The 16,434-nt window shown below is 43.8% G+C and overlaps 1 protein-coding gene across 1 annotated transcript in view; it reads right to left on the bottom strand.

The window, feature by feature from the left end:
- LOC127229878 (uricase) overlaps positions 1-15,913 on the bottom strand; it is a 36,070-nt gene extending 20,157 nt beyond the window's left edge. Inside the window, exons 1-4 of the mRNA XM_051194952.1 lie at positions 15,817-15,913; positions 2,249-2,467; positions 413-529; positions 241-319 (exon numbers count right to left, since the gene is read on the bottom strand). Of these exons, the coding sequence (XP_051050909.1) occupies positions 241-319; positions 413-529; positions 2,249-2,467; positions 15,817-15,846 (445 nt within the window). The 5' untranslated portion in view covers positions 15,847-15,913. The remainder of the gene's footprint in view (positions 1-240; positions 320-412; positions 530-2,248; positions 2,468-15,816) is intronic.
- Between the last annotated feature and the right edge of the window lie 521 nt (positions 15,914-16,434).

Genomic DNA, 16,434 nt, shown 5'->3' with positions numbered 1-16,434 from the left:
ACTTCAAAACTGGGTAACAGAAAACTTTCACCACTCAAACTGCAGATTTTGTAATAAAAAGAATCACTTCCTTTGCTACCTTTCAGCAAAAGGTAACCTTGTAATGTAAAATCCAAAGGCTCAATGCTCAATCCAGTCTCAGATTTAAAGGCTTACAAATTCACTACAGTTTTCCTCTGTGTTAATAAAAAGCATTGCTGTGGGCCAGAAAAGCAAAGACATCGACAAAAGACACCTTACCGCTCCTCATCTGCTCCACCTCACAAAAGTGTGTTCCCGTGGGGGTGTGAATGAACGCATGTACATGCTTGACTCCATTCTGAAAGGGAGGACAAAGTTGTGTCCAGTCACATTCCAGCACAAACCACACCAGCAATTTCTTTCGTTAAACTGAGAACATAAATGATGAGACCTTTTCCAAGCGCTTCCAGGGAACCTCTTCCACGTAGACATGGGCTCGGGTGACATGGTTAAAAGAAGAAAGGAAGTGCTCGCAGATGTTCATGGCAAAGGTCTCTATGTTCTTTATCTGTAAAAGAGAAAGAAAGGAAGACTGGCAATCAAAAAGGTCTCATTTAAAGGCTTGGGCTGATCTGGTTGTTTTGTTTATTTGAAGTAGTGGCTCACTGACTACACAGCTCGGTCTGATCTTGAACTCACAACCTTTCTGTCTACACCTCATTCTGAGATTATAAACCTTTATATGTAGCCCAGGAAAACATCAAGCTCATGGCAGAGCTGGGATCCCAGGCATCTACTGCCAACCCAGCCAAAACTAATTGCTAAATGCTCCCAGGGGCTCCTTCCTGAGGAGTTGTTTCTTCCAATAAGAGAAACACAGGCTGAGAATCTCAGGAGATGAAACAGCCCAGTCCCGATTTTCCTTCACTCTTCCTGGGTGTGGGTCTCTGTAGTTATCTTCTATTTGTAAATCCTTTTTGTTATTTTTATTTTATATGTGTGGGTGCCTCGCCTGCATGCATGTCTGTGTACCATGTTCATGTCTGCTGCCATGGAAACTGAAAGAGGGTGTTAGATCCCCTGGAACTGGCATTACAGATGCTTTGTGAGCCATGATGGGGGTGGAGCCAGTGTTGTCTGGAAGAGCAGCCAGTCTCTTGACCACTGAGCCACCTCTCCAACACTATCCTGTGTTAAAATAAAGAAATAAATAAACTTGCTTTGCAGGAAAAGAGGTAGATAAACAAAAAGTAGTGTCCGGAATGTTTTCTCTATGTGCCTGCAATACTGAGGCTTTTCATGAGGTTTACAAATGAACTCCAGTGTTCCCACAGGAAGTCAGTCTTGGGTGTGTCTGTGTGAGCATTTCCGTAAGGGGAAGACCACCTGAATGTGAGTGTGCCCATCCCTTCAGAATGAATGAAAAGGTAAAAGCAAGCCGAACACCAGCATGCACCTCCCAGCTTCCTGACCACAGAAAGGGGATGACTAACTGCCTACACACCTGTAGCCAAGACCTCTCCACAGTGATGCACTACACCAGGGGTTCTCAACCTGTGGCCTGAAACCCCTCTGGGGTCGCATAAGACCATTGGAAAATGCACATATGTACATTATGATTCATAACAGTACCAAAATTATAGTTCTTAAGTAGCAACAAGAATAATTTTATGATTGGCATCCACACAGCATAAGGAACTTAATAAAGGGTCACAGCATTGTGAAAACTGAGAACCACTATACCCTCAAACAATGAGCCAAAATAAGCCCCTTCCCTGAGCTGCTAACCCACACCCTGGAGTGTGGGGCATTTTGTTACAGCCATCAGAAAACTGAAATGTGGCACAGAACTGCAGGCAGCAGATTTTGCCAATAAGTAGGATATCGTATAATAAATATTCTCATTTGCTGCACAGCAATGGCCCTTTCTGCTACAATGCAGAGTCTAAAAGTTATAGGTTTCAAAGAAAAGCACGAGAAATGTGTTAAATTTAGGCTGAGATCTTCCCATGGCCTTGAGTTGCCCACAGTTCTAATGTGAGGAAACAAGCTAATTTGCCCAGGAGCTTTTCTCCCTAACTAATGAGGTAAATGAACAGAATGAAATGAAACAAGTTTTCCTGTAAGCCTGAGAATTTTAGGATAGAAAGGAAAAATTTAAAAATGGCATGTACGTAAAAATAGGTTGAAAGGAAATGAGAGCTTAAAATAATAGCTAGCACCGCCCCCACACGAGCTTGCGCTGAATCTGCACCAAGGAGCAGCAAGCGTCTAAGAATGACTATACCCCTTTGAGCTTCGCCAGGACGTGCACCGTGTTCTTGATGGTGTCTGTAGGGATGATGTCAGAATTATCACCGTGCAGATAATCCTTTTTGGATCTCAGAGTTAACTGTACCGACGTGGCCACCTCCTTGATGCTGTGGTACTTTCCATCCCTCTGAATATGGAGAACCCGGACCATATCCTTCCCATAGCCGGTTCGGACAAATTCCACTTCGTCATTCTGTGATAAAAATACAGTTATCTGATTGCAGAAGGCTAACCAAAGCTAAGCACCCAAGCCGCAGCCTCTTTAGTTTTTCGTGTTATCAGACGGCTGTAAGAGGTTGGATCCAGAACACTTATGTAAGCACCATCACATCCACTGGCCTTTCGTAAGGAAAAAGGAGCTCCTGTGAAACAAAAATACATCAGATCGCCCCAAGGACACAGGGTACATGATTCTCTTGATAACAATTTTAAACATTTACTTGGTTTTAATTGTGTGTGTGTGTGAGAGAGAGAGAGAGAGAGAGAGAGAGAGAGAGACAGACAGAGAGAGAGAGAGAGAGAGAGAGAGAGAGAGAGAGAGAGAGTTTGTGAATGTGAGCGCAGGTGCCCATGGAATTCACTGCTGTCAGAGTTCTTGGAGCTGGAGTTACAGGCAATTATGAATTTAAAGTCAGTTCCTCTGCAAGAGCAGCATTGCCCTTGACCACTGAGTCTGTCTCTCCAATCCTTCTTGAAAGCGGTCTTTAAAAAATAATAACAGGCCCTCGCAGGAAAAGGCTACACCCTCTATGCAACATGCAACCTCTCCTTGTAACAGCTCTAGGTACTGATAGCTTCCAAATGGTGGATAAAAACACCCTCTTCACATGGTTAGTAAAGGCGGAGTCAGTATACATACTAACTCTGTTGATTTTAAACTTACAGGGGCCCCTATGGAAATCAGCTTTCTTCTAGAAAATTCCATGACTGTGTTAACTGGAAATAATTCCATGCCCACCCCATCCATTTTTTAAAAAGTGATGTTTCTGAGAAAATGCCCTGTGATAATGGAAACAATTTGAAAATTGCTTTTTCTATTTGCTGCCAGAAAGGAGAAGAGTAATTGGTGATATCGTCCAGAACACATTCAGGAATGCAGAGCCAAGCCTCTAATGGAGAGACACTTAATGAAAGGCTGGTGATTTATTGATTAAGACAGTGTCGTCCATTTCTGTGGCTGGCATCCACAGGACTTGGTGCTGGTGTTTGGGAGGTGAGGCGGCAGTGAGTGAAGGGTCAGAGAACCCGGTAGCGTTGAGTTGAGTATAGATGTTGAATATTAAAGTGTAATAAAAGTGGTAAAAATCAGAGTAAATAGTAAGCAGCATGCAGTGCAAGCCTGGGTTAGGAAGAAGGAACCTCTTCTGCTGCTCTCATTTAGGATGCTGAGGACTGACTGAACAATCACTACATGGGAAGCCACCAGTTCCTCTGAGAGTTTGGAAGTACTAGCCAACATCAAAAACAGCTCTTGTTTCCTTATTGAACATGGCAAATGGGAGGCCATCTCAAATCTTGGAGATGTAGCCGCAGGGGCAAGCTCTTGTTCATTTGACATACAAACGTTCAGGGTGTCGTGTCTGCATTGAATCCTGCCTATCTAGGATGGGAGAGTCTTAGAGACGCACCCCCCAAAATCTTGGATCTAACCTTTGGGAAACATTTCCAAACAAGGAACAATAAGGTGCTGGGGGATGGAGCTCAGCTGTTAGACTGCCCTAGGTTTCATTCTCGGTACCACATAGCGTGGGTATGTCGGTGGAGCACATCTGCAGTCAGAGCACTTGGGATGTGGTAGCAGCAGGGATCAGAAGTTCAAGGCCATTCTAGGATGGTTAGGTAGGTCAAGGTCATCCTCAGATACATGAGAGCATGTTAAGGAAACATTCAGGTGGGACGGATGCCAGTGAGAAATATGACAAAACAGTACACGGGGTTCTCCAAAAGATTGCACTGGTGACCGAGAAGATGATGTTGTGCTGTTACAGTAACTCTGGGATCAGTGCAGGCACCAATTCCACCACAGCTTGGTGGCTTGTGACAAGTGGCTGATTGTCACTAAGCTTCAGTGCCTCTGTTTGCACCAGTGGAAGTAACCACCAGCACCCTTTGAGGCCCCTGGTGACTCTGCAAGCTTAAGCTTTGTTTCAAGTGGAAATAGTGCCCGTATCAGGCAGAGACAACGCTGGGTAAATGTACTCACTTGGGAAAGAGTGTCTTGAGCCTCAGAGATTCTGCCTAGGGGAAGAAGAGACTTGGCTGCTTGAGCCCTTGTAATAGCATGGATGGTGGCTGCCCAGGACTAAAATAGCCATCCCTATTTTATGGGAACACTCTACAGCCCCTACTCCTTGGCCCCATCTTTTGCCATTGTGTATTCAAGCTGCAGTAGCTTAGCTCGTGAGACACAGGGAATCTAACAGACAGGTGGTGGTTATGTGACCCTCATACCTGTACCCCATACACAGTCTCTACAGTATCATGTCTGTTCTCACCCTACTGCAACTCTGCTTCTGCTGTCCAGAACTCATTGTGGATGAGCTGCTTTCTCTGCCTCGAATCTTTCTCAATCTGTCCCTTTCTTCTCATGCCCTGACTACCAACCTCTTCATCTGCCTTCTTTCATCCAGCCCTTTATGTCTTCAGTGTTACTTCCTCCGGGTAATCTATCTTAGCCCTTCAAACATGGAGTAGGTGGTTTCTTTGATGCATTCTCAAGATACTTGCTATTGCCTCGGAATCTTTATCAAATTGTATTGCAAGTGCCTCCTTTTGTGTGATTCATTCCGAAGCAATAACCTATGAAAGCAGGGGAAAGTTCTATCTCGGTCACCATGGCAACTCCAGCACTCAGCACATTGCCTGGATCTTAAATAGGAACTTGATAAATGTGTCATGAATGAATGGATAGTGCTACTAACCACCTCCTCTGCTTGCATGATGACACAGAATACTTAATGAAAACACACAAAAGATCCCAGTACAGGAAGAGTGGGTTAGTTCTAATGACATCAAAAAAAAAGTCCCCTTCCTGGGAAAACAGGAACAGGAAGGTAGGTTTTATGATTTCCACAACCTAAGATCACAGGCACAGCTGGCCAGAGAAAGGAGGCCCATGGCTCGTGAGATGGTAAAGGTACCTGCCACCAAGTATGGTGGCCTCCAGATTTACATGGTAAAAGGAGAGAACCAACTCCTTCAAGTTGTCCTCTGACCATCACATACACGATAGCATGCTCATCTACACACAAACACACACACACACACAATAAATAAATGAATGAATGATTAAATAAGCATGATAGTGTGAGAGAGAGACAGAGAAAGAGAGAGAGAAATCCCAGAAAGACAAAATGGAGACTAGATATGTAGTGAGAGATTCACCCAGCCACAGCACCGAGTACGCCCATTTGGACATGGTCACAGGTGCATAGGTGAGCTTGTAATATTTGGTCTGGGGTTCAGGACAGGCATGCTCTCCCTGGCTCCTGATAGGGTCACAGAAGGCAGCCTGTGTGGATCCTCAGAGCATGGGCTTGCAGCAGTCATCTGTATGGCAGGCAAGTGATTCCTCCCCGAATAAAATTATATTAATTGATATTTGAGTGAGTCCCATGAATCTTGTGCTGTACATGCTGTACACCAGTTATCTACTTCATAGATAGCATATAAAGAGGTCATGATCCAAGGTGTTATATTGCTAATAAGACAGCATGCAAGTAGAGTGTGGCCACTCCAGGCCAGTGATCATTCAAGGCACATGAGAGGTCAGAACTTTCAAGTGAAACCCCAAGACATGTATATTATCTCAGCTAGGAAAGGATGATCATTGATTTAAGTCCAGCTGCAGTTACACGACAAGATCTGTCTGGACATCTGAGCAAGCTTGAGTGGGCACATTCCCTGAGAAATGAGTTAGATCCAAAAGGACATAGCCAGATGGTTAAATGCATTAGCTACATTTCCATAGCTGTGATAAAATACTATGAGCAAGACAACTTATTTGAGTTTATGGTCCCAGGGGGTTAGAACCAGGCATGGTGGCAGGAGGAAGTTAACATCTTGAACAGCAAGCATGAAGCAGAAAAATGAATTCACAATGGCATGAGTCTTCAAACTCCCAAAGCTTGCTTCTACTGACATAACTTCTTCTAACAAGGCCATGCCTCCATAGACTCCACAGCAAACACCAGCAACTGGGAACCAAGATTATGGGGACATCTCACTCAGACAACCACAGCATTTGAACCTGAAGCAGAAGTATCAAGTCCAGCATGGGATTCCTAAAAGAGTCAGTAGATAATGACCCAGACAAGAGTTGAGGCCATCCTCCCCCAGTTCTGTAGCCAAGGACTAGGACATCAGTGTTAGAACCTCACTCACTGTGTACAACGTAGGCAGAGATCTACAGCCGTGGCAATTGCTTAGTGTGCATGAATGGCCTCATTTGGAGAGGATGAGCTTTGATTCAGGAGGCTCTGGGGGCATCTTTGTTCAGCTACCATTAACTCCAAATGGATGTAATTCTTCCATCTATACAACCTGGGCATAAAGTGCCCAGGAATGTGTCTGGCAAGCATGTGCTCAATGAACATTATTTGCAATTATCACTCATAAATAATAGTCACTTGTCCAGTTTTGCATGAAAGGGTTCTTAAGGCTAGAGATGAACACTTAGGGCACCCTCCAAACCAGAACCCAGGCGGGGAAGATCAAGGAACATCTACTCAGAAAAGGCCTGCTTCCAACTCTCTCCCCTCAGGTATGATGGCCTGATAGGAATTTCCATCATCACTGATACAGGTGCCTTGGGTGGTCCTTACTCACACTTCTGAGACTTAAGAAGCCAAGTCATGAATGGAGTGCCCGTGTCCTACCGTAATACTCTGAACAAACCCTGGCCAGGCTCTGCACAAGAAAACGTACAGGGATTTCTGTCTTGAAACATACAGGGATTCAGATTTATCAACTGTCTGCAAATAATGTCTGCAAGACCTCCCTTCTGAATATTCACATCTACAGTGGATTCATAAATGTTATCATTGCTGGCTGCACTCAAGTGGGTTTCATTGTCTCAGGGCTTCTTTGCCTCAAGTTGGTGATAACTCCTGGGGGCCAGTGATGGATTTTAGACAGAATTATGTGTTTCATGAAGCTGTAACTAAATATTTATGCATCTGTGAGAGCAGTGTAGATTTTTCTAGGGCACACACATGGATGTCATTCCATTATGAAGAAGTTGACGACTCTTCATAAAGAGCCATCTCTCTTTATAACTGGGGCGCAAACAGTTAAGATGGCTTTTCTCAGTCTGATTTCCTGGGGTCTGGTCACCAGCCCTGAGACAGCATGAAAGAGATGGTTTGTCTGTCGTTCAGCACTCATGGCTTCTTGGAAGCAGGGAAGCAATAAGACTTCCAGCCAGATGGCCTGTACCAATTGCCAGCTATAGGGACCTGGGAAAGTACTTGGGTTTTTTTTTTCTTCCCTTTCCCATCTATACAATGGGATAATGACAGCACCTATTATGTATAATTGTGAGTTGCAAGTGACCCATAGAGCAATGGCTGGTGTACAGTAACCAGTGAATGTCAGCTGGCACCATTATCTGGCAGCCGCTTTGACTACGAGAAATAGCTGCAATGTTTTGATATCAATCCCATTGCTGTGCAGCCTGGTTCCCCTCTTTTGATAAACACGGTGATGAGAATCATAACACATAGGTGCACACCAGTCTGAGCTGCTCATATCTACAGATGAAACAAGTCCTCCTCAATATAAATTGAATAGACACACTGAAGGAAAATATTTACATGAAGTGAATGCACAAGCACTGTGCATTCTCCACACTTTCTTCCAATATTAACATTTCAATATTAGTACCAACATGGTCCAGACACCTAGTGGATTCTCTCTACTTTCTAGATTTGGAACAAGGTGAAAACAGGTTCATAGCTCTAGCTACACAACTAAGATTTAACCTCAAGTGCCAATCACACCAATGCTCTCTCCCCAGAATGCATTGTCTTTATAAGTCATGTCTCTGTCCTCCCTGGTCCTCTCTCTACAACATGGTTCTCCTCTTTGACCTCACAGGGCACCCTAGTAAACAAACACTAACATTGAGCTCACACTCAATCTTGCTCGTTCTCATTTGTGCATGTCCTAGTTAGCATGGATAATCTCTAAATCTGGCCCTGCATTCAACAATGCCCTATACACTGCCATGAATGATTTGTCCAAGAAACAAGATTTATCATCTTGCAGACTATTTAGAAAATTTAGGTCACTTTTAATTCAATATGGGGAAATTTGTTTTCACTTATTTCTAAGAAACTTTAATAATACAGCTTCAAGTTCTTCTCAAGTTATGAAAGGGAATAGAAGGTACAGGAATGCAAATGAAAAATGAAAGACCCAGAGGCAGATATTGGGTTTCAAGCTTCAAGCTAAAGATCATAGATGCAAAGCAGCCAAGCCAGTAGACCTTATCTCTACCCAGCTAAAATGGAAATCCTGTCTCCATGAATCCTCAGAGGCAAAAAGCTCTCCATTCCTGTTTCTTCCTCCTTTAATCCCTTTCTCTGCCCAGCCATATCACTCCATTATCCACCTCCCTAGTGCTGGGATTAAAGGTGTGAGCTCTGTTTCTCTTTTAGATTGATTCAATCTCGTGTAGCCCTGGGTGGCCTTGAACTCAGAGAGATCCATCTGACTCTGTCTCCTGAGTCCTGGGATTAAAGGTGTGTGCCACCACTGCCTGGCTTCTATGGTTAACCAGTATGGCAGCTTTGCTATTTTGAATACCAGTGGCTTTAATAAATCATAAACAGTATGCCACCACAGGGGAAGAACTCACCACACGAGTCTACATTTTCCTCATTCTTAGGGCTGGAGACATGGCTGAGCAGTTATGAGGGCTGGCTGCTTTTTCAGAAGAGCCAGGCTCAGTTCCCAGCACCCATGTGCTGACTCACAGCCACCTATAACTAATTTCAGGTGGTCGGATGTTCTCTTCTGACTTCTGTAAGCACCAGGCGCACATAAATACATGCAAACAAACAAACAAGAGTCACGTACACAAAAGAAAGATAATTTTTAAATAGGAATTCTTACAGGAGAAAGATTGAGGTTGGCTTATGGAACTTAGAAGTTCAAATTATTTTCAGACAATAAAGGAAGAAAGGCACTATGAACCCCTCCCCTTATTAGACGTTATCTGAAGATATAATCATCCAACAAAATTTGTAACAACAGAACCCTCTATTAAACACACTCATTCCTTTTCACAGAGCCCTATTTTAGCAGCGCCTTTTGGCTTTCTTTGGTCTTCTACATTTTATTACACTCTGCTGCACCTCAATCACTGAAATTCTTTATTCTGTTGGCAAAGGAAGACACTTTGATTGGGGTTGTTGCTATTGTTGCTGTGAATTTTGTCTCTTTCCAATATTCAAAAATAAAGGTTGATGTAGCATGCATGCCTGTTTACGTTTTCATAGGAATAGATTTAATGACAGGAAAAACTACTGCGAAAATGTTAGGTAAAACAAGAAGAAATCTTCATCAACTTAAATCAACTCGAGTTTTCTCTCGAGTCTTAGAGCTAATATAAGGACCATCTCCAACTTTCACAAGGGAAATTAAAAAATATCTTAGCTATTTTGCATCTAAATACCATAATTCAGTTATACTGTGGCACATAAGAATTAGGGATATTAAATTCAACTCTATCTCCCTCTCCTCTCTTTCCCCCTTCCCTTTCCACTCCTCCCCCTGCCCCTCTTCCTCCTCTATCCCTCCCTTCTTCTCTGATTTTTTTTTTCTCCTTGAAATCTTCCAAGAAAAGTCTTCAAATTCTCTACCCAAGTTTCTCCTTCCTTGAATGCTTTTCTTTGGCATTTATAAATACAAAATCTCCAAGGAGGGAAAGGAATGCTGACCCAGTATGAGAAAAACAAGCACTCATATGAACTATGTTAATGTCACCTTCATAGACTGTACTACAAACTAATGATTAAAACAATAATAATAAGTGATAACCTTAGAAGCAGCCAGAGTGGTGGTAGTGTGTGTAAGTGTGTGTGTGTGTGTGCGTGCGTAAGTGTGTGTGTTTACTTTATGTTTGTTTTGTTTTGTTTCATGGGATCTACTAAATAGATGTACTGCTTGAGCCTGAAGAGTGATTTAAGACTCACGAGGGAGATATGCACTCTCTCCAAAGCTGATCCTAAAGGATGCTTCAGGAGAAGAATAACTGTCATTGTGTATTCATGATGAAAAGAAAGGGTGACTGACCTGTGACCCTATCACAATGCCACCTGTAGGTGCTCAGTTTTTGTTTTGTTTTTCATTCTTTTACTCATCAGACACACACACACACAATGCCAAAAGAAATGCTAATTTCCCTGCCAACCTCTTCACCAAAAGCCTCAGGGTTGGAACCCTGGAAGAATGTATCCAGGAACTTCCAGAATAGGGATGGGTGGGAACATCACAGTACAAAATTGATGGTGGCATCTGGAACAGACTTGAAGACCTACTGGGCCATGTACACCGAAAGCACCTGTTGCCCAGTGATGAGGCTTGAAAATCAATGTGGGAACAATAACTATGTGTTGAGGGCTCATATGGCAGGAAAATTTGTGTGTATGATTTCCTCTGAATCTCCACTAGAGCCCCATGGAGTACACATTGTGGTCCATTACTGAATAAGGAAGATACCAAAGCCAATCAGGTAAACTTCTCAGGATACAATGCTAGGGGACAAAGGAAAAAATAAGAGCCACCCTTTATTACAATCCCTTCGGCCTGCTTGACAATTCCCTCTGAGAGAGAGGGAGAACACACTTAATCCTAACAGAAGGAGGAAGCCGGCCACACTACCAGACGTTCACAGTTACACAGCATTTTATCACCTAATTTTCCACCCCCTGGGGCTGACATCATTTTTCCTATTCCTTACAACAACTCTCAAGCTGGCAGAGAAGTCAATAGTTTAAAATAAACGATTCATGGATGGAAAGGAGCTGCCCAATCACAGTGGACAGACTCATGGATGGAAAGGAGCTGTCCAATCACACTGGATAGACACATGGATGGGAAGGGAGCTGCCCAATCACACTGGATAGACTCATGGATGGAAAGGAGCTGTCCAATCACACTGGATAGACTCATGGATGGAAAGGAGCTGCCCAATCACACTGGACAGACTCATGGATGGGAAGGAGCTGTCTTACACATGGGGCAGATTGGGACTGAGACTGTCTTAGGCAGAAATTTACCAATCTCAGAATGTGTCCCTTCACACACCATCCCTTTTAATGGATGGGTTTTCTGAACTCAGCAAGATACTGTGTTGGCATGGGTGTATTTATGCTGTCAGCACAAGGTAGCTGCACCTTCAGCAACAGGCACTGGCCATTTGAGGTGAACTTTGGTGTAGACCTGGGTCAGCGCCATTGAAAGCAGGAATGATGGGAGGTCACTAGCAGCCATTTAACACCACCTCACCCGGGACTGGCTTTAGTCTATGTGTAAGAGAAAGGAAACACCTGTCCCAGAAGAAATAGAAAGTGAGAGGAAACCAGGAGTCACTGCCAGGGTTACTCTGGTCTCTGAGGGGTCTCTGTGAAAGGACGGGTGAGCCCCACCTTCCAGGGAAAAAGCGACACTCCTTGTACTGAAAACCACACAGCTAGTGAGATGCAGAAGCAACCGAGGGGTGCAGCCTGCCCGGCTTTCTTCACCACAGCTGCCTCCAAGACGTACACGCACAATGCGGTAATGTTCACCGCATGCATGCCTGATACAGATACAGAGGCCAGAAGGCATGGGATCCCCTACAACTGGAGTTACATGTGAGCCACCATGTGGGTGCTGGGAACCTTACCCGGGTCTTCCATAAGAGCAAAATGTGCTCCTAGCTGCCAAGTCTTCTTCCCAGCCCCATCATTCTAAGTCTCTTACAACTCATGTAGGTGGAAAGCGGTGTGACATGCTTAGAGAAACATGTTGTAGAAGAACGTCCTTCTCCTGTGAGGAATCAAATAGTCAATACTCTGGGCTTTTTGGTCTTTGTTTCAATGACTCGGATCCATCATTATTGCATGAGGAAAACTACATAAAATGCATGCACAAATGGGTATAGCTGTGTGCCCATAAACCTTTATTTATGAAACAGTCAAAGGCCAGATTTAGCACACAGGAGATCCCTGCCACTTCCTGGAGGAAGACTCAAAAGAGAAACAAGTAAGTCGTCAGGGAGTGAGTTAATTATTCTAACTGAAACAGTAGACAGGCGGACATGCTGTGGGGACACAGCCAGGGGAGAGAAGTTGCCTGAAGAAACTGGCATTCCGAAGCAGGGTGGGGGATGGCTGGAGCCAACCTCTTCCAATGGCGGGGCTTCCCTCAGCCACACCCTTGTGAGCATTTCTGTGTTCTGCATTTGCTCAGCTTGCCTCTTTTGGTTCACAATTCAAAGCCCCTTGCTTTGAACAACAAGCACATCAGCTTTTCCTTCAGTCTGGCACATTCTAGATTCCTCTCAGTCTATCAGCAGACTTCTAAAATCTGCTCAGAAAGAAAGCTGTCCGTAAACAGATGCATCCTATGGAATGTAAATCTTCAAAGCATATAAACCAGCAGCTTGACTCACAGGAGCCCTCATAGGTGATTACACTGACACCAAGTCAGCAGCTGCCACAGGCTGAAAAACCCCAACTTTATCTTTGTCCCTTAACTTTTTCACGGACAATTTTGCAAGGAACTGAACGAGTGCCAAAAGTGAAAAGTATACATACCCCGACGTCAACAACGAATGGCAAAAACAGCAGCAAAGTCTACCCCGCCAGCATAGGAACCATTGCAAGTAGATGCAATGTGCAAAATAATACATTTAGTATTTTCACAGAAAAAGATGATTGAGAATTAAGAAAACAAAAGCAAATATCAAAAACTTAATTTGGAAGAAATAAAACTAGGGAGCTGAAGGAGATGACTCAGTAGGTGAAGTGCTTGTTACACAAGCATGATGACTGGGGTCAGACCCCTACACACAAACATACACACCCAAGCATGCATACATGCACATACATGCACACACACACACAACACCTACATACACACACGTGCACACACACACTCATACACACACACCAACACACTCACACACAGGCATACACACACACACTCATACACACAGGCCTGCACACACACACACACACACACACACAGAGAGAGGCCTGTACACACAGGTACATACACACACACACAGGCCCCGTACACATACTCATGCACATATACATAGGCTCCCCCCACATACTTAGGCACACACAACACACTGGCACACACACACACACAGGCCCCACACACACACTCATGCACATACATACATACACACATACATAGGCTCACACACACACACACAGACACACACAAACACACACAGACCGACACACACACACAGGCACAGACACGCACACACACACACAAACACAGGCCTGGGAAATGGCTCCAAGGATAGGAGCTCTTGCAGCTTTTGCAGAAGAACTGAGTTCATTTACCAGCACTCATGTCTAGTTAGCCATTGCCACCTGTCACCTCCAGCTACAAGGGGACCAAAGCCTCTGTCCACTGAAAGCAGTACACACGCACACACAAATACACACAATCAAAAATAAAAATACAACATATCCAAGAGCAATCAGGTGCTGATGCAGAACAGGAGCTAGAACACAGGAAAGATGCAAAACATACGAAGTGTGAAAGAAAGATGGGGTGAGGAAGAGGCACCCTTCAAAAACTCAGCGCTACAGTTTCTAGACTGTCTGGGTGAATGAACACAAAGCCAGTCCAGGCAATGATCCATCCTCTGTTTATGTGGTCAAGGTAAAGAGAAATAACTTCTACTGTTTTGACAGATCCTTGGGCTATGAAAGAGTGTGGTGTCTCCACGCTATTACACATGTGGCTTCAAAATCAAGCGATAGCACGAAAAGCCTTCTGTCCTGTTTGCAATTTCCTCACCCACCAAACTTCTAGGTTTCTTTCCATTGCACCACTTTACCGGTTTTAGTAGAAAGAAAAGGGAGGGGGACATATCAGGCTTAGGAATTAGGGTCACGCTGGAATCCCTGGAACCCTCGAGAGCTGGTGAGGGTTTGACCTTGGAGCAGTGGCATTAGGACAGTTGTTGAAGGACAATCTGCACGATAGAGTCAGCGACACAAGAAAAGAAATTTTGTTAAAAGTGTCTTTCCAGACCTTGAAATGAAATTGGATTTAGCAAATGTCACCAACATACAGATGTCCTTCAGCCTAAGAGTAGGCTTGGTTAACACTTACGGACCAGTTACTAAATGTTATCACCACCATACAAGGAGAAGGCAGCAGGAACTATTCTCTAAGCTAATCAACAAATTTGCCTTTATGTCACATAAATGAAAATTATTTGCTTACATTCATTAAATAATTCAATAAATCCTATACTGGATTGCTCAATTGTGAAAGTTTCATAAAATAAAAGAAGTAAATGATACTAAGTTTTTCTTTTTAAATAAACATCGTTCCACTTCATTGTTTGCAGCTATTGAAATCATTTTCTGAAAACAACTGTAATCTATAAAGCAAAAATGTGGGAATGGTAAGATAAGTGTTTCTGGTTCAGTTGACTCTGACAGCTCCCTTTCGGAAAGCTGTTGGTCCCCAGATCTTACACCAGCTAGGCCTCAGGCAGTGGGTTTCAATTTTAGGATGTACTTGCACTAACAATGAGCTCATTTAAAATATAGGCTCTGGGAGCCCAAAGGAATAGCTCAGCTCTTAAGTGGTTGCCACCCAAGCATAAGGATCTGAATTTGATCCTTCAGTCCCCACATTTGAAAAGCTGGCTGTGGTAACAGGCATCTGTAATCCCAGCACTACGGAGGATTCCTGGTGCTTACCCGCTAGCCAGCCTAACCAAATTAGTGAACTCCAGGCCACTGAGAAACCTTATCTCAAAAAAATAAGACAGAATGTTTGAGGCAGATACCCATTATGGGCTTCAGACCTACACACACACACACACACACACACACACACACACACACACACACACACACACACACACAGATTCCTGAACCCAGCGGGAGGGACTAGATACTGCAGACTTGAGAAGAGCTCCAGAATTCTTCCTTTTAGAGGTATAAGGACAGTGTGAGTTTTCTCAGTGGGTCCCTAGTGCTCCTTAATCCTCTGGCTTAGGAGATATAGACCCACAGACCTCCCTTTCCTACAAACTCAAGGACCTGAAGATCACTTGCTAGGCTAGCCCACAGACGTGACCTGACTTTCAGGGTTCTCGTTTGGGCTGGGTCTCCAAGATGACTCCAATAATCAATAAGAGGGACAGAGAAGAGTCGCCATGACTCCCGGGCGTAAAGTGAACCTCCACTTAGCATGACAGCTAAACATGGATTCAAGAGTACACAAAGAAATTCTTCGCAGATGTTTGTACGTCTGTCTACTCTTCCCCTCTCTCAAGAGGGGGCAGCTCACCTTTCCATAGTCGTCATGGTAATGGGCCATTTTCCCTCAGCCTTCAACTCCAAGCTCAGTTTCAAGAACGAGAAGCAGTGGTGTGAGCTGAAGAGAAGTTGGTAAAGTTTTTTTTACTTATTTACCCCCAGAGTAGGCGGTCAGTATTGACCTGATTGCAGAGCAGGCAGTGAGACACCAGGACCTTTTTAAAGCAGGACACCTTGCTGAGTGGTCAGAACCAGGGGGTGTGGAAGATACGTCAACATCTTTTTTTTTTTTTTTTTTGCTAAAATGCAATTGAATTTGCTTAGTTTGAAGCAACCTTCAGAGTACTGTTTTAGAAATTACTCCCTCAAGTTAGGGATTATTATAGGTGACAGATCCTAATTATTAATAAGACACTAGGTTTTGTCATTCCTAATGTATGAATCACATGCATTTACACTTACAGAGAGTCAATCAGATGAGAAAGGAAAAAAAAAAAAAAAAACCCAGCATACACCTCATTCTATATCTGCTTGTCAAAGGTTCACACTACTCAACTCACTCCAAAGAGTTAACTAGTTAACTACACAGGTTAGCAGGATAAGTACCCTTTCCCCTCCAGACTTTTCTATGACTTTGCAAACTAGTCAA

The sequence above is a fragment of the Phodopus roborovskii genome, unplaced genomic scaffold (assembly GCF_943737965.1).
Source record: "Phodopus roborovskii unplaced genomic scaffold, PHOROB, whole genome shotgun sequence".
Taxonomy (NCBI): domain Eukaryota; kingdom Metazoa; phylum Chordata; class Mammalia; order Rodentia; family Cricetidae; genus Phodopus; species Phodopus roborovskii.
Note: the sequence above shows the minus strand (reverse complement) of the source record. Positions and strands in the feature narration are given on the sequence as shown.